This window comes from Mirounga leonina, unplaced genomic scaffold (assembly GCF_011800145.1).
Source record: "Mirounga leonina isolate KUSES-001 unplaced genomic scaffold, KU_Mleo_1.0 Mir_201, whole genome shotgun sequence".
In the NCBI taxonomy this organism is placed as follows: Eukaryota; Metazoa; Chordata; class Mammalia; order Carnivora; family Phocidae; genus Mirounga; species Mirounga leonina.
Window position 1 is genome coordinate 8,474,356 of NW_023270504.1, and position 24,458 is coordinate 8,498,813.

The window sequence follows — 24,458 nt, forward strand, 5'->3', positions numbered from 1 at the left end:
AACTATTATAAATTGAGAACAAATGTGTATAGGTTGGGGTTATGTAGGTAAGAATAAATTATTTCTCAAGTTATTTGCAAAATAGTATAATGGCAAGGTCAACTTGATAACTCCAAGAACCCAAAGAAAATAATACCCTTAGTTGAGGTCTGCCATTTAGCTGGACTAGAAAAGGCAACTCTGCATTATTACTTTCAGTTCTCTAGAAGCTTCTATATAATATTTTCATAGCCATTCTTAAAATTTTTCATTGGAAACCTAAATGTAGCATTTGCAACATTCATTTAAACCAAAATAAGTCAAATGTGTTAAAACATCCAAAGTTGCCCTCATGCATAAGATATAACTTACATCTTTTTATTGTTACCATGGCATTAATATACTAATCCACTTTTACTTTGTTGCATGTAAGTAATACAGAGAATATATTTTCCTCAGAATTAAAAACCACTTTAAATTTCAGGTTAAAGTCTTAATTATATTGTACCAAATTTTGATCAGAGGGAATGTAAAAATGGCAAAATGGTATCTGACCACATCCATTCAGATACTACTTGTGACTTTTTGGTTTTATAAATAAATAAGAAAATATATGTACAATTGGGAGACTCTTCCTCATGTCCTGTAAAAGCCAAGCTCAAAAATTAAAAACAAAAACAAAAACAAAAAACAAATTTAACTTTATTTCCTTTGTAAAAAATACCGAACTCCAATGTACTTTCTATCTAAGTGACTGGAGAAGTAGCAAAATCCATAAAGTACAGATTAAATTATGTGCAAGCGATAACTTACCCATGGGTGCTTACACCAACAGACTATACATATGAAATGGGTTATTTTAAAAATATATCACTTAAAGTAACCTTTCTGAAGTAGGTCAACCAGATATCTCTAACTTACGTATTATGGCAACTCTGAGGATCCATGAGATTTAAATGATTAAGGCAGGGCAGAAACAAAATACATAATGTATAAGGAAACCCCATGCCTGTTTGGACAGATATTCAACAACTACATTTTTTGTTTAAGGTGTTCAAAGTTCTGCAAATCTTCTAAACATACAATTTACCTTGTGAAAATACTGCTCTTCTGGTATGTGGTCATTCATACACTGGAAATATTGTAAAGCAAAGATCCAAGTCCAGATTAAAACTAAAACCTGAATTATTTCATCTAATGAAGCAATGGCTAGGACAGGTACACAAAATAAATACAAGTGGGTTCCTTTGGAGTTAGTTTTGATGGTGGAGCACCCTATGACACTTGTATAGTTGTAGATCAGCAATGTACAAATGTAGTCTGGCAACAGGCACACACAGTCATAATGTAATTATGTAATATATAATGTATTTCACACAAAATATAATGTAATTCAGTCACAGGATAAGTATTAATAAAAAATATTAAAACATCAACATTCACCCATTAATCGATTATATGGAATAAATTAAACTAAGCCAGTCACATATTTCTCTTCGCTCTTAAGTCATGGTTTTATTTACGTATACACACAGTATACTACTTTCCTAACGCTCTCAAAATGCTACAAATAAAAATGAAGGCTTTGCATTACAGCTGCTGGACAAACATGTCAACACTGTCGATGTGTGAAAACAGTTTCTTTGTTCTTTAGCATCAGTGCACAGGGTATGGCTCCAAGTGGTATGCAATTTAGGACAGAAAAAAGAGACGGTGGCTTGTGAAATAGATCCTCTGTTCATCATTGGCACAAATCAAAGAAGGAATTTTTACTGTCCTTGGTACCTTTATTGGGTCTCTCCCCTAAAGACAGATAATGTTATACATAGATGCCTTCAGGATTAAAACCAGATGAGATAGGATTCTGTAGAATACGAAGATTACTGGGGAGCTGCCGAGATGAACCAGGCCGCTTCAGGGACCCAGACTGGAATGGTGCCTCTACACAGAAAACAAAGAAAGTCATTTGGTGTATTCAGCAACTTGACATAGTCAGCAACATGAAAAACTAGAACTTTTCTTGCCCTCAAGAGCCAAAGAGCAAACTGTAAAATTGCAGTCCCCTGTGGGGCCTGGGATAAGAGGAGAAAGCTAACTCTTCTTGACCCTCTCCATTGATAAAAACAGTTTTCAGTGATTTCAACATCTTTTTAAAAAGGTGAGCATTTTGCTTCTCTTTCTTGGTTGTTCAGATGATACACATCTTTTAAATATCAGCACAAATTAATAAGAAAGACTCTTAGGAGAGGAAGAAGGGGCATTAGGAATGCTAATAAAACCCAACAGATGATGACTCAAACATAAGGAAAAGGTTTCTTAAAGAAGCAGTTTAAAGCAAATGATACAAGATTTGGGGATTACATGCCCACGTACGTAAATCAACAATCTAGATATTATTGATTTTCTCCAGAAGCAGGAAGTATGTCAATTTTTTTTTTTAAGTGGCCCAAGCTTTGAACAGTAGGCTAATATTTTAACTGAATACAAGTAGTTTCTTCAAAGTTAACCTGTGAGAATAAAGTAAAGCGAGCAGATTTCTCAACACCTTACCCCTTTCTATGTCTGCATGTGAGGCCTCTACTTCAATGGGTTCCGCGGGCAAAACAGTAACTTTTGTCCCTGTCTGTTGGATAAACTGCTGGAGATTGACTTGCCGCAGCTCTTTAGTCAACTGCTCCAGTTCTTGTTCTTTGTCCTAGATGGGAGTTAAAATTTGTCTTTTTATTTGAAGATTCACTCTTGGCCAGCTAAAGACATCCCGGTGATAGTCCATCTGCTACAGGGGCTGGATGTGTGATATGCGCTTTCCCAAGAACGCCTTTAACAAACCTGGTTAATGTTGATACAATGGGCTAAAAAAAGAGATCATTTTTGCTCTGGGGAACAGGCCAAAAAATAAGCAAATAAAGGACAACAGCTTCTTCAGTCCATCCTCTTAAATGTGATGCCTTCCTCTGTTAGGAATACACTATGCACCTGATGAAATAAATCTATGTCTCTATAAACTTTTATCAGTAAAATACTAGTTTCCAGGGGCACCTGGGTGGCTCAGTCGTTAAGCATCTACCTTCGGCTCAGGTCATGATCCCAGGGTCCTGGGATCGAGCCCCACATCGGGCTCCTTGCTCAGCGGGAAGCCTGCTAGTCTCCCTCTCCCACTCCCCCTGCTTGTGTTCCCTCTCTCGCTGTCTCTCTGTCAAAAAATAAATAAAATCTTAAAAAAAAAAAAATACTAGTTTCCATCCATCCCAGTGTTTACAGCAATCTTGCTATAAGCTATTCACAATTAAATTTCCCTAATGACTTCATAACTGACTGCAAAATCCATAGTCATTTGGTCCATGAGATTCAGAGAAGTTCTTGTTTTTGGTAAACTGTTTTCATGGGATTCATTATTGAGCTATATATTAGAGCATGAGGAAAGCAAGATTCCCACAAGATTTTCACTTTGGGGTTCTTAAGTCCTTGGCAAAGACAAGTCTGAGAACTGAAGATCCTTAAAGAAAGGAGATCAAGTTCGGATAGCTAGAAAGCTCAAAAAGCAAGGAGAGGTATTCCATGATTTGAATGGATGTTCTTTCTCTCCCTTACTGCGTTACAGGAAAAAGTGGCAAGGCCTCACCCAGGCTGAGTGTGCCTGAAGACTGGCAGTGGTAGGAAGAGACACCAGAAATGAGTGGTTGTTTCCACCAGAAATGAGTGGTTGTTTCCTCCACTTACTATTCGTGTAGCGGGCACTTGGAGATATGTTAGTTTGATTATGAGATCCCTTCCAAAGGGTAGGGAGATTTACTGGCAATGACTGTCATAAATTAGCGTTTACTGTAAACAATATCAAAGGCCACACAACTTCCAACTGTATCCTTTTTAAGGGTCAAAATGAATCCAAATAGCATAATACTGACAAATCAGAGGTTAACAACCTTGTACTGCATGAGAAATTCTTGATTTTCAAAATTTTGGTGGCAGTTTTACCTCTCGACTGTAGTTTGTGGCAGAGAATGGAAATCACATAAGAGATTCTTGAAACCTCAGCTTTCTCTGCTTGTAAAACTGTTCATATTCTAAAGTAGCTCTGCTCAAACCTCAATGTGCACCAGAACTATCTGGAGATCCTATTACAGTAGAGATTCTGAATTATTATTATTTTTTAAAGATTTTATTTATTTATTTGAGAGAGAGAATGAGAGAGAGAGAGCACATGAGAGGGGGGAGGGTCAGAGGGAGAAGCAGACCCCCTGTTGAGCAAGGAGCCCGATATGGGACTTGATCCCGGGACTCCAGGATCATGACCTGAGCCGAAGGCAGTCGCTTAACCAACTGAGCCACCCAGGCGCCCAAGATTCTGAATTTTTCACAAGTGTGCCCTGAACTACATGGATCACTCTTTGAATAGCAAGTCACCAACCAGCACTGACCAATACAGCGACCACTATCGAGCACTTGAAATGTGGCCAAATGTAACCAAACCCAGAAATTTACATTTACTTAATATTTTAAAATTTATTTAATATTAATATTTAACACTTTAAATATTATTTACATTTAGTATATTAAAATATTATTTCTATTTAATACCTCTTTGCAACTCCCCTAACATCAGCACATTTTCTTCTCGAAAATGGGTATCCGAGAAATGTAAGTTGAGTGATCAGGATCTCATGGCAAAATATAAAAGTTCTTGTATGGGAACCCGAGAGGGGAAAATCACAGAGGAACCTTTCTTTGTGCCCCTCTCCTCAGGAAAGCAAAGGAAAGTAAGTAATGTGGAGAAAAGAAGGGGACTATTTACATCTCAGGAAAAGATGGGGTGAGCAACAGTGGAGAAGTAACTGATAAGCAGTCAACTAGCCACACAATCCTTGGTAGACCAATCTACAGTAATCTCTTTTGGCTTTGATTTCCTTCTCTCTAAAGGAGAGAAGGTCAGATTCACTATCTCATCATTAGTGTCCATTCCAGCTCTGAGATTCTATTCTCTGTATCCAATAATGTTCCAACTGCCACAGTAAGACACCTCTTTCTGTGGAGCAAGGATCAGTGAGGCTTTAGCTCTCATCTTTGTTTTGGTCTCACATCTTAGCTTTGTCATAAGTCACAGAAATTCTAAGAAACTTATAAACCAAGATAGGTTTCTAACTTTAAATGTAAGAGAAAATGGACAGTCATTAAAGAAAATGCCAAGAATATATTAATTTTTAAACAGATGAAACATTTCTTTTTATAGAGATGTTCTTACCTGTAATCGTTTGGTGGCTTGTCCAAGAGATCTTTCTACAGCTTTAATGCCATTTTCCAGCCTCACACTCTGTTGACCTTGCATGTCAATTTCTCCTTTGACCTTACCAATCTTTCCTTTAACCTCTTCTTCATTGACTTGTGCCTCCTGAACTTCCCGTTGTAATTTTTCTGCTTCAAGACCGCTTTCCATAGTCTGGATCTGAGCCAAATAGTCCTTTAATTTGCTCTCGCATTCTGTTATTTTCTGTCTTATTTCTTGAAGTTGATCCTTCAGCTGTTTTTCATTTTCCTGTTCAATCTGCAATTCATTTTCCCAAAATTCTTCCTCTTCAATTTCGACATCATTTCTTTTGATCTTTTGCTCCAGGCGGACAATTTCCTCTTCAAGGTTAGAATTATATTTTTGCTCCCAAAATTGTATTTCTATTTCATTTGATTCTAGCTCTTTCTCAATGGACTGAAGCTTCTCTGTCTGCAACCGGATCAGCTTCTTTAATTCATCTGCTGTTGTTTTGCAGTTATTCAGCACCTTTTGCTTAAATTCAGTTTCTTTACCCTTTCCAAAAATGTCCATTAATCCTTTGGCACCTCCTGTAAATGTTAATGATTTCCTTTTAGGTTCTCTCCTTTTGATTGATTTGTCAATCTGAGGCCTCAGTTTAGCCAGGGGGGGCAAACTCTGCCTATATAAAGTTCTCTCCGGAATTCGAGCCACACTGTCTGAAGTGGGTCGCTCACTAAGAGATGGCCCCGTTCGACGTAAAATTAGCTGTACATCACTAGCATACTGCCCCCATTTGTTTAAGGATATGATAGGATTTTCATGAGGTGCTAAGTGTCTTTCAGTATCTCTCCATTTTTCTATAAGAGTGTACCTTCCGGTTCGACCTAGATAAAAAAGATAAGAATAAACTGTTAAAGTGGAATATGCAATAGCTAAAATAATGCAACAGAGGACACTATTTGATAACTGTGTCATCTTGATTAGCATCCAAGTCCAGTCCATACTACCTTTAAAACTTCTCTTGAAGAAAAAAACACCAAAACCAAAACCAAACCAAACCAAACAAATTCTCTTGAAGGTATGTTAACAGCATAAAATTATGGGATGTGAATTACACATACCCTTCTGACTTGCTTAGAAATTCAACTATATACTTTAAACCTCAGTGAGACTCTTACATTCTTGTCAAATGCCTGAATGCCTAGACTTTCTTGTTTGGGGCAAGACCTCCAGCTGAAACAAAGGACGACACCAGAATGCCCCACTGAAGTCATGAGGGCCCGGTCCCAGAGCTGGGTAGAACTTCAAAACTTGAATAAATTTCCACTTTGTGACTCCCTCTGCTTTCTCTGCACATTGGAACATGAGAAGGTTGGAGGCCCCATTTGCCTCCTGAAGGGAGGTATGGAGCCAGTGGACAACACGTTACTCAGCTCACAGGGGGTTGTACAGGTCTTTCCTCTGTCTCTGCATGAGGGTTTGGCTAACTCATAGCTCACACTGCTGCTATCACACCCTTGGCAAAAAAAAAAAAAAAAAAATCACCTCAGTGAAAATGACCCTTCAAAATAATTTATAAAAATTTATAAAAATAGGGGTCTGAAGAAAAGTCTTCTACAGTTTTGGTAGTTGTAACTTCAAAGATTCTTGTTAAAAAAAATTTAAAAGGCAAAAATATTAAAAAACAAAAACAATAAAATCATATTTAAGTAAAATTATACTGAACCTAACTGGTAATTACAGAAGATCAAGCTTCAGAAGACAGTATAGTATCATTTACTTGAACACACTTCCTAAATACTTCCATTTAAGGTGGGTGGGTCAGATTGATTTTATTTTGTTAGAAGTGTCCCCTGGACACCTGAAACTAATATAAATGTTACATGTCAATTATATCTCAATAAAAAAGTATCCGTTACTACTTAACATTATTACAAGGAAGAAAATACTGATCCTGTTGTCTTGCAATTATAACACTGGTATATACAGCTATTGATTTATCCTGTTTTTTAATTTCATGAGCTTCTGAACCAAGAGCAGTTATTTTCTCAGTTATTATGGAGGTCAATAAATGGAGGTCTGGATACGTATGTATGTGAATATCCATGTATGCAATTCAGAAGTAGTACATTAAGAGTGATATTGCTCTAAACATGCATATTTTTTTCCTATGGAAACTGAATCTTGGGTACAGCAGAAAAGTTGCAGCTCGCAAGGCAAACAGAGTGGAGTTTTAATCCCGAGTTTTAATTACCTACTGGATAAATAGTGTACACCTCACAGGTTCTGAGAATCAGAGTCAGGCATAATAAGCACCCACCACATCGCCTGGCCCAGGGCAGGTGTTCAATCAATACAGGTAGCCATTACTAATTTAAAACCTGTTATTCACGTAACAAAAGGGCTGACCAGAGACCTCTTAAAAATGACGTGACATGACAATAAGCTGGCTTAAAAAAAAATCCTTAAACAACTTTTAGCAACTCCCAACAACATAAAGCTGGAAAGAGCAAAGGCTCTGCAGTCGGAAGGCCTGTGTTCAGGTTTGGCTCCGCCAGCTATTTAAATGATTTGCGCAATTTATTAAATTTCTTTTGACTTCAGTTTCCTCATCTATAGGGTGAGAATAATATTTTCTTACTGACAATGTTGTTGCAAGAGTCAAGTGAAATGTAAAATATAAAACTGTTTTCTAAAATTGAGCAGTTCTATACAAATGTTAGTTGTTACTATTGCCAAAATATCTGGGTAAACGAGGGGAATGAAGAAGAAACCCTTAATACAGTGGATTGGCTTCTGGGAATAAAACATGTTTCTAGTGATTTTCAGGTTAAAAATTACTGTAATTACTCCAAGAAAAACCACATGATAAATCTGCAAGGTTAAAACTGTTCCATGTGTACACACTGCTTCAAAGATCACAGCACTTTGTGTTCTTGGCTTTGCTGCCTATCAACTACTTTTAGAATCTCACTCTTCTCTGGAGCTCTGTGTCCTCATCAGTAATGTGAGGGGTTAGAATAGATCAGCAGAGCCCTCTCTAATTGTCTACCAGGCCAATGAAGCATCTTGAAAAAGAAAATGGAATCATTACATTAGCCAAGTTATATTAAGAATTTTAAAGACCCTAATTTAGAGCCATAATTAGGATTTTTTTTCCCAATGCTTGATGGTACCGCTGCCCTATGAGAATGTCTTACTAGAAGATTATTTAGAATTTCTTTCACTGCCAGTTTTCCCTTTTTGTTAAATAACACATATTTATAAATGTGCAATTGGGCAAAAAGAAAAAAAATCCTACCAGCAATATAAAAAAGCTTTTATAAAAACTAATGATGTACTGTATGGTGACTAACATAATAAAATAAAATTTAAAAAAAGGTAAATGAATTAATAGCTTTGATTTTTTTTTTTTTTTTAGATTTTATTTATTTTTTTGACAGAGAGACACAGCAAGAGAGGGAACACAAGCAGGGTGAGTGGGAGAGGGAGAAGCAGGCTTCCTGCTGAGCAGGGAGCCCGATGCGGGGCTCGATCCCAGGACCCTGGGATCATGACCTGAGCAAAGGCAGACGCTTGATGACTGAGCCACCCAGGCGCCCCTAGCTTTGATTTTATTATAAAAGTTAGGTTTTAGATAGGTTATGTAAAAGTTAAATCCCATAATCATTATTTTTAATACTATCCTTGGTAAGGCCCTAAAGATCCTATTTCATTTGGAAGGATTCAAATTCTTCTTGCAAAACTCCTTTCAATGTATTTTACTAAATGGATACATTTAGTTGTACCTTGCACACTATCATGATGTACCCCTAAACCTAATAAAAAGGAATATCTATCTACCTACCTGCCTACCTACCTACCTACCTATAGCATTTGTAGTTTAGGCTGTTTTGGCTATCTAGAAATGCATGTCACAATAAGTAATGGTAAATAAATAAAATACTGACTATACTTTTGAATAGTTGAAGCAATTGAGTGTAATCCCAAGGACCATTAACTTCATATAATAAGGAAAATCACATAAAGAGACTTTAATGCATTGGTGGAATCTCATTGGATGACTGACATGAATTAAAAGGAAATAGGATAACAGATTACTCTCACTTAATTTAAAGCAGAATAGTATGTATAACTGTGGAGTAATATGAAGTTTTTGAAAATATACACCCAAACTCAAATATTCAAATATGGGTCACCCAAAAACATTATGCCCTTATTTCAATCACTCTTTCAACGGTGCAACCATTTTTTTTTTTTTTTTTTTTTACAATTTTAGGAAATTTCTTAGAGCCAAAGAACAAAATCATGATTTAAAAGTCACATCTCAGAGCTACCATATGACCCAGCAATTGCATGACTGGGTATTTACCCTAAAGATACAAATGTAGGGATCTGAAGGGGTACATGCACCTCGATGTTTATAGCAGCAATGTCCACAACAGCCAAACTGTGGAAAGAGCCAAGATGTCCATCGACAGATGAATGGATAAAGATGTGGTGTATATATACAATGGAATATTATGCAGCCATCAAAAGGAATGAAATCTTGCCATTTGCAACAACGTGGATAGAACTGGAGGGTATTATGCTGAGCGAAATAAGTCAGTCAGAGAAAGACATGTATCATATGATCTCACTGATACGAGGAATTCTTAATCTCAGGAAACAAACTGAGGGTTGCTGGAGTGGTGGGGGGTGAGGGGTTGGGGTGGCTGGGTGATAGACATTGGGGAGGGTATGTGCTATGGTGAGCGCTGTGAATTGTGTAAGACTGTTGAATCACAGACCTGTGAAACAAGTAATACATTATATGTTAAAAAAAAAAAAAAAAGAAGATAGCAGAAGGGAAAAATGAAGGGGGGGACATCGGAGGGGGAGACAAACCATGAGAGACTATGGACTCTGAGAAACAAACTGAGGTTCTAGAGGGGAGGGGGTGGGGGGATGGGTTAGCCTGGTGATGGGTATTAAAAAGGGCATATACTGAATGGAGCACTGGGTGTTATATGCAAACAATGAATCATGGAACACTACATCAAAAACTAATGATGTAATGTATAGTGATTAACATAATAAAAAAAATAAAAGTCACATCTTGTTATTTATTCAACAAATATATATTAAACACCAAATATCTGTCAGAAATAGTGTCAGGCCCTGGGGATTCTATTAAACACCTTGATCATCAACCCTCTTTATAAGATTTAGTTTTAACTGACATTTGGTTTTTTCTTTAGTTTCAAATCCTTCTTACCCCAAAGATGAATACTGTACATTATTCAAAAGAACATGACAGGTGCGCCTGGGTGGCTAAGTCAGTTAAGTGTCTGCCTTCAGCTCTGGTCATGATTCCGGGGTACTGGGATCGAGCCCCGCATCGGGCTCCCTGCTCAGCAGGAAGCCTGCTTCTCCCTCTCCCACTCCCCCTGCTTGTGTTCCCTCTCTCGCTGTGTCTCTTTGTCAAATAAATAAATAAAATCCTTTAAAAAAAACAAAACAAAAGAACATGACAGAGTTGGCATTAATCTCTTACGAATTTAATGCTAACATAGCCTCCTGTTTCTGTACATATTAGAAGTAATGTCAGTAACAGCTTATTCTTAACCATGAATAATCTATCCAACCCCACTGAGCTTTTCTGGTAACAGATACTTTGCTCCTTAAGCTATATAAACATTTTGGATTCTTATACAGACTCTAATGAGCATAACTAACCCTTCTCATAATGACTTAGAATTCTTACCAGGAATATTTATCTCTGTAACAGAAATTACACTGTTATCATTTTATAGTCTGTTAAATGCTTTTGATGTTTACATATATATATGTATATAAAAATAAAAAATATATAAAATATATAAATATATATAATATATATGTAATCCTAATTGGTTTTATGAGGTAAGCAGTATAGATATTACGATCCTCAACTTACCAGTGAAGAAATCAAAGCCTAAAGAATTTAAAGCAATCTTCCAATATCCTGCAAATTTATCAATGAATTTTCTACAAGTCCTGAGTGTAGCTATTAAGATAACTTTACCCATGGAGTGTTTATTTCATGATGACAGTGATATAATGTAAATATCTCTGAGTATAACCTGTCAGCCAGCTGTGCACAACTCACAGCTAAATCATTCACAGTATATTTTCCCAGTGTGTTGATGAGATTATCATGTAATCACAGAATTACTGCATATTAATTTAGGAACTATTTAGGATTATATGTTAAGCTTACTACTATTAAAAAATAATGAAAACATAAAATTTATTGATTTCATAATGATTAACATTTATTATGCCTGTATTTGCTGGGCACTATGCTACTTAACTTTGCATAAATACTATTAACCAAAATAACAGCTAACACTTATCACTATAGACCAGTAAGATTTGGGGGATATTTTATTAATGTAGCATGATCTAACCTACCTTGACTGATGCATGCTACGAATTGCATGTCTTCACATTCATTAAAATAATGTTTTATGGATGGAGAAAACCTAGAAAGTACTTAAAATTATGAAGATTACACTATTGTCATAAATATCAAAACTGTAAAAGATGATCTTGGCTATAAAAAAGCAGTATATTTTACTATTAAGGTTTTTATTTCTTGTTTCAATATAATTCAGTCAATAACTATATTTCCTAACAGATGCCCATTGAGATTATAGGGGGTATAATCAACACAGTGTAACAGTAGTTAAGAGCAGGGTTCTTGAGTCAGACTACTGGTTTGGATCCCAGTACCTTCCTTACTAGGTACAGGAGCTTGGGCAAGTTATCTGATAACTCTGGGCCTTAGCTTGATCATCTGTAGAGATAATAACACTGCTTTCCTCATAAGACTGTTATGAGGATTAGGTGATGTGGAAAATTTAAATCACAATCCAGTAAATGCAAAATGAGACTTTAAAACTATTAAGAATTATGGAGAGTGAAATTTTTGTTTTTAAGCTCATCTAGAGGTACATAAAAAACGCTGCTTACAGTGATTACTCTTAGGAGGTAGGGTCATTTTTTTCTGTTTTGTTTATTTTCTAAATTTCAAAACAGTCTACAATGAATAGTATTACTTTGTAAACAGATACAATATTGATAAATTTGTAAATTTCTAAAATTGATAATTTATGCATGAAATTGAGTTAAATGTGGCAATATAAAATATTATTTTAGTTATCTTCTAAAGGATCATATAATCTTACAGATGGATGAAACATTAGGTGGTCACCTAGCTCAGCCTGTAATTTATAGAAAAAAAAAAACCTTAAAAAATTCATTCATTTATTCACAAATACGTATTGTCTATTACTTAGGCATGGTTTTAAGCTATGAGAATAGACAATAACAGAACAGTAGCAAGCAATATACAACACACAAATAAGTAAATGTAGGTCTACTGTCCATTATCCAACAGCTTTAAGGCCAGATATGATGAAAATTCAGAACTTCTTGGATTTTAGAAAGGCAACATAGTGCTATCCTGTAGGTCTGTAATCAAACATATTAAAATGTATAAAGTTAAATGTATCAATGTTCATAGCAAATGGAATAAATATAAATTAATAACTTCATATCAAATTAGAGCAGTTTTTACCACCAAATGAGTTCAAAACACTCCAGTTATGGCTAACAAATAAAGTATGATAAACTCTAGGCTTTTCAGAAATGTTTAGATTTGAAAATGCATATATGGTCTATATATGTGGCCTGTATGTAATGTCAGGAGGGGTAGGTGCTTTAGAGAACACTAGAGTATGGCAGATAAAGAGTATTTGAGTGTATAAGCATGTGTGTGTGCATGTGTCTATGTACATGTGGTCAGGGACATCTGTGAGAAGATGATATTTAAACAGAGATCCAAGGGAATGAATTTTGAAGATATCTGGGTGCAGAGTATTCTCAGCAGAGAAAAGAAGAGATGCAAAGACTGAGGCAGAAATGTCTTTGGTGTATATAAGAAGCGACAATCAAAAGTAAGTGGCATAAAATAAGGTCAGATTGGTAAGGGGATAAAGTATGGATTCATTAGGGTCCTGAAGACCATTGTACAGACTTTGGAATTTTCTGAGTAAGAAACCACTGTGGATGAGGGGACGGTTTGAGCAGAGGAGTGATATGATGCATATTTTAAAAGTATTACTTTAAAGATGTGGTATATACATAAAAAAACAGATACACACACAATGGAATATTACTCAGCCATAAACAAGAATGAAAGCTTGCCATTTGCAATGACATGGATGGAACTAAGAGTATTATGGTAAGTGAAGTCCATGAGAGCAAGACAAATACCATATGAATTCACTCATGTGGAATTTAAGAAATAAAACAAATGAGCATAGGGAAAAATAAAAGAGAGAGAGAGAGGCAAACCAAGAAACAGACTCTTAACTCTAGAGAACAAACTGATGGTTACCAGAGGGGAGGTGGGTGGGGGATGGGGGAGATAGGTGATGGGGATGAAGGAGGGCACCTGAGATGAGCACCGGGTGTTACATGTAAGTGCTGAATCACTAAATTGTACACCCGAAACTAATATTACACTGTATGTTAACTAACTGGAATTTAAATAAAAACTTTAAAAAAAGTATTAACTTTAAAAGAAATTTGTTGAGAATAGGCTGGAGGGGACCAAGATGATGCAGTGAGATGAGTTACTGCAAAAATCTAAGTGAGAAATGATGGTGGGCTTACATCAAGGTGTTAACAGTGGTTGTGAAGAAAAACAAGATTCTGCATATAGACTGAAGGTAGTACAAATAGGATTTGTTGATGGAATGGTTGTGAGATATTAGAACAAGAAAAGAAGCAAAGATCACATAAGTTTTAGATCTAATCAATTAAAAGAAAAGTTTTCATTTGCTGAGATGAGCAGGAAGAAATCTGAGGGTGAGCAGCAGCTGAGATACAGAGGTCGGGTTCTGACATTTTAAGTCTGAGATACCAATTAGTCATCTCCTAGAACTGTTTACTACAATACCAATTAACCACTAGTCACATTTAAATTTTAATTAAAAATTCATTCCCTCAGTTATACAAGCCACATTTCAAGTGTTCAGTAGGCTGCATGTGGCTGGTGGTTACTATACTGGACAGCACAGACAGGGACCATTATTATCCTTGCAAAAAAGTTCTACTGGACAGCAGTGTTTTAGAAACTATGTTTTACTGAGTACTTACTTTAGGCAAAGCAATGGTGTAAGAAGGATAAACAAGCAGGGCCCCTATGTTAGAGGGACTTCCAGAGAAAAGAAATAAGTATTAAATACTTAAACTAGAATTCAGTATAAAATGTGTGTGTTTGAAAACTGATTTTCAGGGTGCCTAGATGGCTCAGTCAGTTAAGTGTCTGCCTTCAGCTCAGGTCATGATCCCAGAGTTCTGGGATCAAGCCCCACATCAGGCTCTCTGCTCAGCAGGGAGCCTGCTTCTCCTTCTCCCTTTGCCTGCCACTCCCCCTGCTTGTGTTCTCTCTCTGTGTCAAATAAATAAATAAAATCTTAAAAAAAAAATAGAAAACTGATTTTCTTGGGGCAAACCATATGAAACATGGCTTTTTAGGAATAGTCTACTCCACCTTGGACCCCAGCCCCAACCAATTTGTCTCTATTAAATGCTAACTCTGGCCCCAGTTGAAGAAGATATGGGAACAAGATCACAAGAAGTGGGAACAGAGAAAAATTCTGAATCTTCAGTACTTTAAATGGCACCAGGCAACAAAGGAGTATGAATGAGAAAACTTTTCCCTCAGTCTCCTTGATTTTTTCCTCCTCTTTTCCTCTCTAATCTTTTGTTAGCCATACTCTACTCCAGTTCTAAGCTACTTGAGGGCAGAAATACATTCTTTTCATATTTTGGGGATATTGTAAAAGCAAACGCATTTTCTGGACTATAACTTGAAACAGATGAACAGCCAAAGGCTTTCTGTTTCACATACAGATTTGAGAAGCAGTTTGAACTGTGAAATAATGGCATTTCTGGGATAATTTATGGGAGAAACAAGATAAAATACTCGAAACTGGGAATGTGTCAAAAAGCCCAGCATATATAGTGACCAAACACACAGTGCACTGCAGGGCAGTTTAACCACTTCATGCCAATTAAAGTGTTTCAATTATGTTTTTATTTTGTTATTCTGTCTCATAATTTGGATGTGTTCTATTTCCACCACCCAAATATATATATATATATATATTATATAAATATATAAATAAATATAACCTGTCAAGGTAGTCAAAGATCAGAGCGGAAAGGATTTCTTTCCATATTACCAGATACTTTCAACATCTTTTACCAAATTATGTTCTGTCTTTAGCTATTTTCTAATTTGATTTCATTGATTAGCAGCACAAAGTCAAAAAAGGTTCTCTGCCATATATATTTGCAGATTGCTAACTAATGTAAATATTTTTATATCTTGATGGTTTTCTGAGAGTAATTTTAGCTATCCAGAAAAATTCCTAACAATCCCTAATCAAGAGTGTATCTTTGATGCTTTCACCCCATGCGGCAAATATGTGGGTTTAAACCCATGACGGGTGCCTGGGTGGCTCAGTCGGTTAAGCGTCTGCCTTCGGCTCAGGTCATGATCCCCGGGTCCTGGGATCAAGTCCCGCATCGGGCTCCTTGCTCTGTGGGGAGCCTGCTTCTCTTTCTCCTCCCCACTTGTGCTCTCTCTTATCTCTGTCTCTCTCTCTCAAATAAATAAATAAAATCTAAAAAGAAAAAATTTTAAACCCATGAAAGTATTCTACAAGTTGCTTCATTATACATTTTTTAGAAACATCTGCATTTTGCTCAGTCAGTCAATACTCTGCTCATAGGATAATCTTTTATTGTGTTAAGCCACCAAAATTCTGGGGATGGATGTCACAGCATTAATTTTTCCTAACTAACAAATCCCCTATTATTTCTTACAGTGGAAATAACGTCAAAGTACTATAAAAATTTCATTTAGTGTATAAACTTTGAATACCAATAACTCACATTACAAAATAGAGAAATATTTAGGTAGGTATCAGAAGCATATTACATTTGATGCTGAGAAAATCTTACAGCACCAGGGAAGCAAGGATCAACAGTCCTCGGCTGATTGCCAGTTGAATCATCTCTCAGGTGAATTCTGAATTCAATGAAGTATTTATGATACAGAAAAAGAGCTGTTTAGCCAAGTTTGGAGAAATACCGTAAAACCTCTGTATTCAAGTTGTCAACTTTTCAAAAACACCTCTGGACTGAGTTAACTGACAAAGCAAAAATGGGGGTAGATTCAGTTAAAACTTTTTAGCTTGTTCACAAACAAGTACAGTACACTGTTTAGTCCAAATGGATAAACACACACCTGGTACATCTGCGCATTTTCCCCTTGAAATTCTGTATAGAAAATGTGGATACCAGATGGACAGATGTAGCTAACTACACTCCTCAGCCACGCTGTAAAATACTCAGTTTCTTTTAAACCACTGCCCATGGCCTGATTCTCAAATATAACAAAGAAAGTTAGATTTGACAATTGCTAATTTTAGAGTTTTTACTAAGCAGAAAAAAACAAAGATGGAGTATTTTTATTTAAATAAATTATGTGGGGTCTTTTTCCCCGATTTGTTGTTTCTTCTCTTCAGTCACTGAAGCATATTTAAAATCTCCCATTATAGTGGAGTGTTAGTTTCTTTCTAGTTCCGTTGGTTTTACTTTAATATATATTTAAAGATTTATTTGAGAGAGAGAGCGCGTGCGCACACAGAGGGAGAATGAGAGGGAGAAGCTGACTCCCCACTGAGCAGGGAGGCCTATGTGGGTCCCAGGACCCTGAGATCATAACCCGAGCCAAAGACAGACACTTAACCAACTGAGCCACCCAGGCACCCCGGTTTTACTTTATATATTTGAGGCAATGTAACTTGTTGTATGTAAGTTTACAATCTTTTATCTTCCTTTGAATTAAGCCTTATATATGCTAATGTAGTAAGTCTCTTCTTTCTAGTGTCCTTTGTCTTAAAGCTATTTTTTCAATATTAATATGCCTAAGTGACTTTATTTTGGTTAGTATATATGTAATTGGGTCTTGAGACAAAATACCTCTCAGTTCTTATGTTTTACCTTTTTTCTATCTTTAATTTTTTATTTATTTTTATTATGAAGTACAGCTGATATACAATGTTATATCAGTTTGAGGAGTATAACACAGTGATTTGACAATTCTCTACATAACTCAATGCTCACCACAGTAAGTGTAGTAACCATCTTTCACCATACAATGTTCTTAAAATATTATTGACTATATTTCCTATGCTCTACTTTTCATCACTGTGACTTATTTATTTTATAACCGGAATTTTGTACCTTTTAATCCCCTTTACCTATTTTGCCAATCCCCACAACCCTTCCTCTCTGGCAACCACCAGTTTGTTCTCTGTAAGTCTGTTTGTGTTTGTTTGCTTTGTTTTTCAGATTCCACATATCAGTGAAATCATTTGGTATTTGTCTTTAACTGTCTGACTTATTTCAATAATACCTTCTAGATCTATCCATGTTGTTGCAAATGGCAAGATCTCACTCTTTTTTGTGGCTGAGTAATATTCCATTATACACACACAGTTATGCATATATATGCATTATACACACACACACACATATATGTACACTCACACACACACAACTTTATCCACTCATGTACTGGTGATCACTTAGGTTGCTCCTATGTCCTGGCTATTAAAAATAATGCTGCAATAAATATAGGGTACATTTATCTTTTCAAATTAGTGCTTTCATTTCTTTGGATAAATACCCAGAAGAGGAATTACTGAATCATATGATATTTCTATTTTTAATTTTTTGAGGAAACTCCATGCTGTTTTCCACAGTGGCTGCACCAATTTACATTCCCACAAACAGTGTACAAGCATTCCCTTTGTTGCCACGTCCTCACAAACACTTGTTATTTGTCTTTTTGATACTAACCATTCTGACTGGTGTGAGGTGATATCTCATTGTAGTTCTGATTTGCATTTACCTGATGATTAGTGATGTTGAACATCTTTTTATGTGTCTGTTGGCCATCTGTATATCTTCTTTGGAAAAATGTCTATTCAGGTTCTCTGCCCATTTTTTTAAGCAGATTTTCTTTTGGTGGTGAGTTGTATGTGTTCTTAATATATTTTATGTATTAACCCCTTATCAAATACATCACTTGCAAATATCTTCTCCCATTCAGTAGGTTGTCTATTCATTTTGTTGATGGTTTCCTTTGCTGTGGAAAAGCTTTTTATTCTGGTGTAGTCTATATAATATATATATATTTCTTGTTGTTGTTTTTGTTTCTCTTGCCTGAGGAAACATATCCATAAATATGTTGCTAAGGCCAATGTCCAAAACTCCTTTTAGGAGTTTTATGCTTTTGGTCTCACATTTAGGTCTTTAATCTACCTTGTGGGGGTGGGGGGGATCCACCTTGAGCTTATTATGGTGTGTTGTCTAAGAAAGTGGCCCAGTTTCATTTCTTTGCATATAGTTGTTCAGTTTTCTCAACACCATTTGTTGAAGAGACTATTTTTTTTTCATTGTATATTCTTGCCTCCCTTGTCATAGATTAATCAACTATGTAACTGTGGGTTTATTTCTGGGCTCTCTATCTTGTTCCAATGATCTATATATCTAACAGTACCATATTGTTTTAATTATTATGAACTGTGTAGTATATCTTGAAATCTGGGATTGTGAAACCTCCAGCTTTGTTGTTCTTTTTCAAGATTGCTTTAGCTATTCAAGGTCTCTTGTGTTTCTATACAAATTTTAGAATTATTTGTTCTAGTTCTGAGAAAAGTACTATTTGTATTTTGATGGGGACTGCACTGAATCTATAAATTGCTTCCGACAGTATGGACACTTTAACAATATTAAGTCTTCCAATCCATAAGCATGGTCTATCTTCCCATTTGTTTGTCTTTCTTTCAATTTTTTTCATCAAAGTCTTAAAGAGTTTTTAGAGTGTAGGTCTTTCACCTCCTTGATTTAATTTATTCCGAAGTACTTTATTCTTTTTAGTGCTATTGTAAATGGGATTATCTTAATTTTTCTTTCTGCTACTTCATTATTAGTGTATAGAAACACAACAGCTTTCTGTATATTAATTCTGCATTCTGCAACTATACTGAATTCATTTGTTAGTTCTAATTGTTTTTTAGTGGCGTCTTTAGGGTTTTCTATACATAGTTATGATGTAATCTGCAAATAGTGAGTTCTACTTCTTCCTTACCAATGTGGATGCCTTTTATTCATTTTTCTTTTCTGATTGCTGTGGCTAGTACTTCTAGTACTATGATGAATAAAAGTGGTGAGAGTAAACATCCTTGTCTTATACCTAATATTAGAGGAAAAGCTTTCAATTTTTCAACACTGAGTATGATGTTATTAGCTGTGGCTTTTTCATATATGGCCTTGATTATATGTTGAGGTATGCTCCCTTTAAACCCACCACTGACAGTTTTTATCATAGACAGATGTATTTTGTCAAGTGCTTTTTCTGCATCTATTGACATAATCATGTGATTTTTTTATCCTCCCTCTTGTTAATACGATGTATCACATTGATTGATTTGTAAATAATGAACCATCCTTGCATCCCTGAAATAAATACCACTTGGTGATGCTGAATTCGGTTTACTAATGCTTTGTTGAGGATTTTTGCATCTATATTCATCCGGGATCCTGGCCTGTAGTTTTCTTTTCTTTTCTTTTCTTTTTTTTGTAGTGTCTGGTTTTGCTATTAAGGTAATAAAAGCTGGCCCTGTCAAATGAATTTGAAAGTTTTTCTTCCTCTTCTGGTTTTTGGAATAGTTTGAGAACAGGTACTAACTCTTTAAATGTTTGGTAAAATTCACCTGTGAAGACATCTGGTCCTGGACTTTTGTTTGTTGGGATTTTTTTTAAATTACCAATTCAATGTTGTTACCAGTAATCTGTTTGTTCAGGTTTCTTATTCTTTCTGATTCAGTTTTGAAAGATTTTATGTTTCTAAAAATTTATCTATGTCTTCTACATTGTCCAACTTGTTGGCATATAATTTTTCATTCTATTCTCATATCTTTTGTATTTCTGTGGTGTCAGTTGTTATTTCTCCTCTTTCATTTCAGACTTTTATTTACTTGAGTTTTTTTTTTTTTCTTCCAGAGTCTGGCTAATGGTTTGACTATTTGATCTTTTCAAAGAACCAGCTCTTATTTTCATTGATTTTTTTTTCTTTTTAGTCTCTATTTCACTTATTTCCACTCTAATTTTTATTATTTCCTTCCTTCTACTAACTTTGAGCTTTGTTTGTTTCCCTAGCTCCTTTAGTTGTAAGGTTAGATTGAGATTTTCCTTGTTTCTTGAGGTAGGCTTGTATTGGTGTAACTATCCCTCTTAGAACTGCTTTTGTTGTGTCCCAAAGATTTTGAAGTTGTGTTTCCATTTTCATTTGTCTCCATGTATTTTTTTTTTATTTCCTCTTTGATTCTTCACTGACCCACTAGTTGTGTAGCCTCCATGTGTTTGGGTTTTTCCAGTTTTTTTTTTCTTTGTAATTAATTTCTAGTTTCATACTGTTGTATTCATAAAAGATGCTTGATTGATTTTAATCTTCTCAAATTTATTGAGATTTGTTTTGTGGCCTAACATGTGATCTATCCTAGAGAATATTCCATGCTCATTTGAAAAGAATGTGTATTCTGCTGTTTTGGGGTTGAATGTTCTGTATATATCTGTGAAGTCCATCTGGCTGAATGTGTGGTTCAAAGCCAGTTTCCTTTTTTTTTTTTAAATTTTAAAACTCCTTTATTCATTCTTCAGTATCCTCTCTGGAAAAGGGCACATATACTAAGAATCAAAGCCAGTTTCCTTACTGATTTTCTGTCTGGGTGACCTACCTATTGATATAAATGAGGTGTTAAAGTCCCCTACTATTACTGCATTACTGTCAATTTCTCCCTTTAAGTCTGTTAATATTTGCTTTTAGATTGAACCCTTTTTATCATTACATAATGCCTTTCTTTATCTCTTATTACAGTCATTGTTTTAAAGTCTGTTTTGTCAACAAAAATAAATGAATAAAATAAATTTAAAAAATTAAAAAAAAAAAAAGGTCTATTTTGGTCTGATGTAAGTATTGCTACCCAACCTTTTTTTTTCACCTCCATTTCTATGGATTATCTTTTTCCATCCCTTCACTTTCAGTCTGTAAGTGTCTTTTGATATGAATTTTTCTCTTATAGGCAAGAGGGGTCTTGTTTTTTTTTTAATCCATTTTGTTACCCTATGTTTTTTGCTTGGAGCATTTAGTCCATTTATATTTAAAGTAATTATTGATCAGTATATACTTACTGTCATTTTGTTAATTGTTTTCTGGTTGTTTTTATAGTTCTTCTTCGTTCTTTCTTCTTTCATTCTCTTCCCTTGTGGTTTGATGACTTTCCTTAGTGTTATGCTTGGATTCCTTTCTCTTTATTTTTTGTGTGTCTACTATGGAATTTTGATTTGTGGTTACTATGGGGTTCATATATAACATCCTATATATATAGCAGTCTACATTAAGCTGATAATCACTTAAGTTCGAACACATTCTAAAACACTAAATTTTTACTCCCCTATCCACATTTTATGCATATGATATCATATTTTACTTCTTTTTGTGTATTCTTTGACTAATTTTTACAGGTATGATTGATTTTTACTATTTTTATGTTTTAACCTCCATATTGGCTTCATATATAGTTTTTATAAACAGTGAATATTTTTTCCTTTCATAATTTTCTCATTTCTATTTATGAACTTTTCCTTCCACATAAAGAATTCCCTTTAACATTTCTTGTAAGGCCAATTTAGTGGTGGTAAACTCCTTTGTTTGTCTGGGAAACTATCTCCTTCAATTCTGAATCATAACCTTGCTGGGTTGTAGGTTTTTTCCTTTTAGCACTTTGAATATATCATGCCCCTCCCTTCTGCCCTGAAAAGTTTCTGCTAAAAAATCAGCTGATAGCCTTATGGGGTGTCCATTATATGTGTTTGCTTTTCTCTTGCTGCTTTTAATATTCTCTCTTTATCTTGAGTTTTTGCTATTTTAATTATTATGTGTTTTTGTGTGGACATCCTTGGGTTCATTTTATTTGGGGCACTCTGTGATTCCTGGACCTGGGTATCTGTTTCCTCTCCCAGATTAAGGAAGTTTTTCTTCAAATTATTTCTTCAAATAAGTTTTCTGTCCCCTTTCTTTTCTCCTTTGGGGGCTCACTATAATGTGAATGCTTGATGATGTCACTGAGTTTCCTTAATCTATTCTTATTATTATTCTTTTTTCTTTTTGCTGTTAAGGTTGGTTGCCTTCCATTATCCTGTCTTCCAGATCACTGGTCCATTCTTCTGCATTCTCTAATCTGCTGCTGATTCCCTCTAGTGTATTTTTCATTTCAATTAGTGTATTCTTCAACTCTACCTGGTTGTTTTTTATAGTTTCTATCTCTTGGTTGAAATTCTCACTGAGTTCATCCACTTTTTTCTCAAATCCAGTGAGTACCTTGATGATCATTCCTTTGAATTCTTTATTAGGCTTGTAAAAGGGACAATTACTGAATAAGTTGGTTGCAAAGAATATGAAATAAAATCAAATGTCTTTATTTTCCCTTCTTTAATAATTAAACTTAAGTCCACAAATATAATTAGGCCAAAATGCAAGAAAATTTCACTGAATGTGAAAGCCTAGGATTTTTAGCATTGTTTTAACATATGTGTGTGCTACAAAGTATTTAAGGAAAAATAAAAAAATGTCAGTATTAAAAGAAAGTCTCTATCTTTGCACAGGGCACTGCCCACTTCTTAACAGTGTATCTGCCAGAAATGTCTCTACAAAATGCTAAGGTGTCATGGTGCAGGGTGACTTTTCTCAATCCTGAACAAACGTGACATGTTTCCAACATAAACTAGCACGACATAAAGTAAACTTAATTAGTTACTCAAAGACAAAGAAGCACTAAGCATGGTGCTGAAAACAATTTCCTTTTAATACATGTTTGCTAAATGATGGACTTAAGATGCAAATATAAGCTGTAACCCACATTACTGGCTTTTCTGATATAGGTGCTTATGCCCTCATCATGTTCCAAAAGGGTTAAGGCAACTAAAAAACATGCATAAAAATGATAAACTGAGACTAAGAAGAAAAGTTGCAACACTGTAGGTGAACAAGATGGAGCGAGTAAGCATGTACTTGACAACTTCATCTGCACTGTATAGTAAGATTTAAAAATGCACATATTATCTTTCTATTGAAGGACCATGTTATTTGTTGCATTTTTCTTCTCTGAAAGTAGTCAGAATAAACAGTAAATAGGATTTTTCCTAATGAGGGGTCTGGGAACTAGGAATGTTTTGGTTCAAGAAAACATCTTCAGTTCCACAAATCATTGTTTAGAATAAACAACAATAGAGCAGAAGGCATGCAGACTCTAGTCTGAAGATCAGTAAAATCTGGGGGGAGACAGAGAATAAGTGTCTTTACAGATTTCTTTAAGCATTGGGTAATAATAATAAGTAAAAGTATACCTGCAAGTTGTATTATGGAACCAAATAAACAAAAAACTAGAAATCTATATTTAATACAAGCAAACATAAACAAACCACAAGAGGAAGCATAAACCACTTTATCTCAGATTCCCAGAAAGTCCACTTACCTATTGCTTGAGCTAAGGCTATTACAACCTCCTGGCAAGTTGTAACTTCGGTGACCCCACAAACAATCCTCTGAACTCCATCCACCCATACTTTAAGTTCCATGGTGCACCAGCCAGTCACCCAAGGGCCCTGAGACTTGTCATCAAGGTGTCAGGTCATGTCGCTGGCTATGGAAATATGGGGAAGGCAGTCTTGTGTAGTCAGCTAAAAAGAGGAAAAAACATTTTTAATAAAATGAGTCTTCAAATTTCTTCTATTAAGTATTATGCAAAATAAATTCTAGTATCTCATAATCCTACTACCATTAATGACCATGTACATACTTATTTTATAGAACTGAATTCAGTAGCATGAATACAACTACAGTTACTTCTTCATGATATTGTTTCATATTACTATAATTTTCATAATTATAATTTTAATCATAAAGTAACTCTAAGAAATCAAAAAGCAACTCTAAGAAATCTTACTTATTTGACTAAGCCCTACTGCTCAACATATAAGCTATTCCTTTTTAAAAAAAATT

The 24,458-nt window shown here is 35.2% G+C and overlaps 1 protein-coding gene across 5 annotated transcripts in view; it reads right to left on the bottom strand.

The window, feature by feature from the left end:
- Positions 1–1,468: 1,468 nt before the first annotated feature.
- RASSF8 (Ras association domain family member 8) overlaps positions 1,469–24,458 on the bottom strand; it is a 122,364-nt gene continuing 99,374 nt past the window's right edge. For all 5 annotated transcript variants that reach the window (XM_035028057.1, XM_035028056.1, XM_035028055.1 and 2 more), the window contains 4 exons: positions 23,932–24,136; positions 5,219–6,108; positions 2,530–2,674; positions 1,469–1,920 (listed from right to left, as the gene is read on the bottom strand). In XM_035028057.1, coding sequence (XP_034883948.1) covers positions 1,799–1,920; positions 2,530–2,674; positions 5,219–6,108; positions 23,932–24,034 — 1,260 coding nt within the window. In that variant the 5' untranslated portion in view covers positions 24,035–24,136 and the 3' untranslated portion in view covers positions 1,469–1,798. The remainder of the gene's footprint in view (positions 1,921–2,529; positions 2,675–5,218; positions 6,109–23,931; positions 24,137–24,458) is intronic.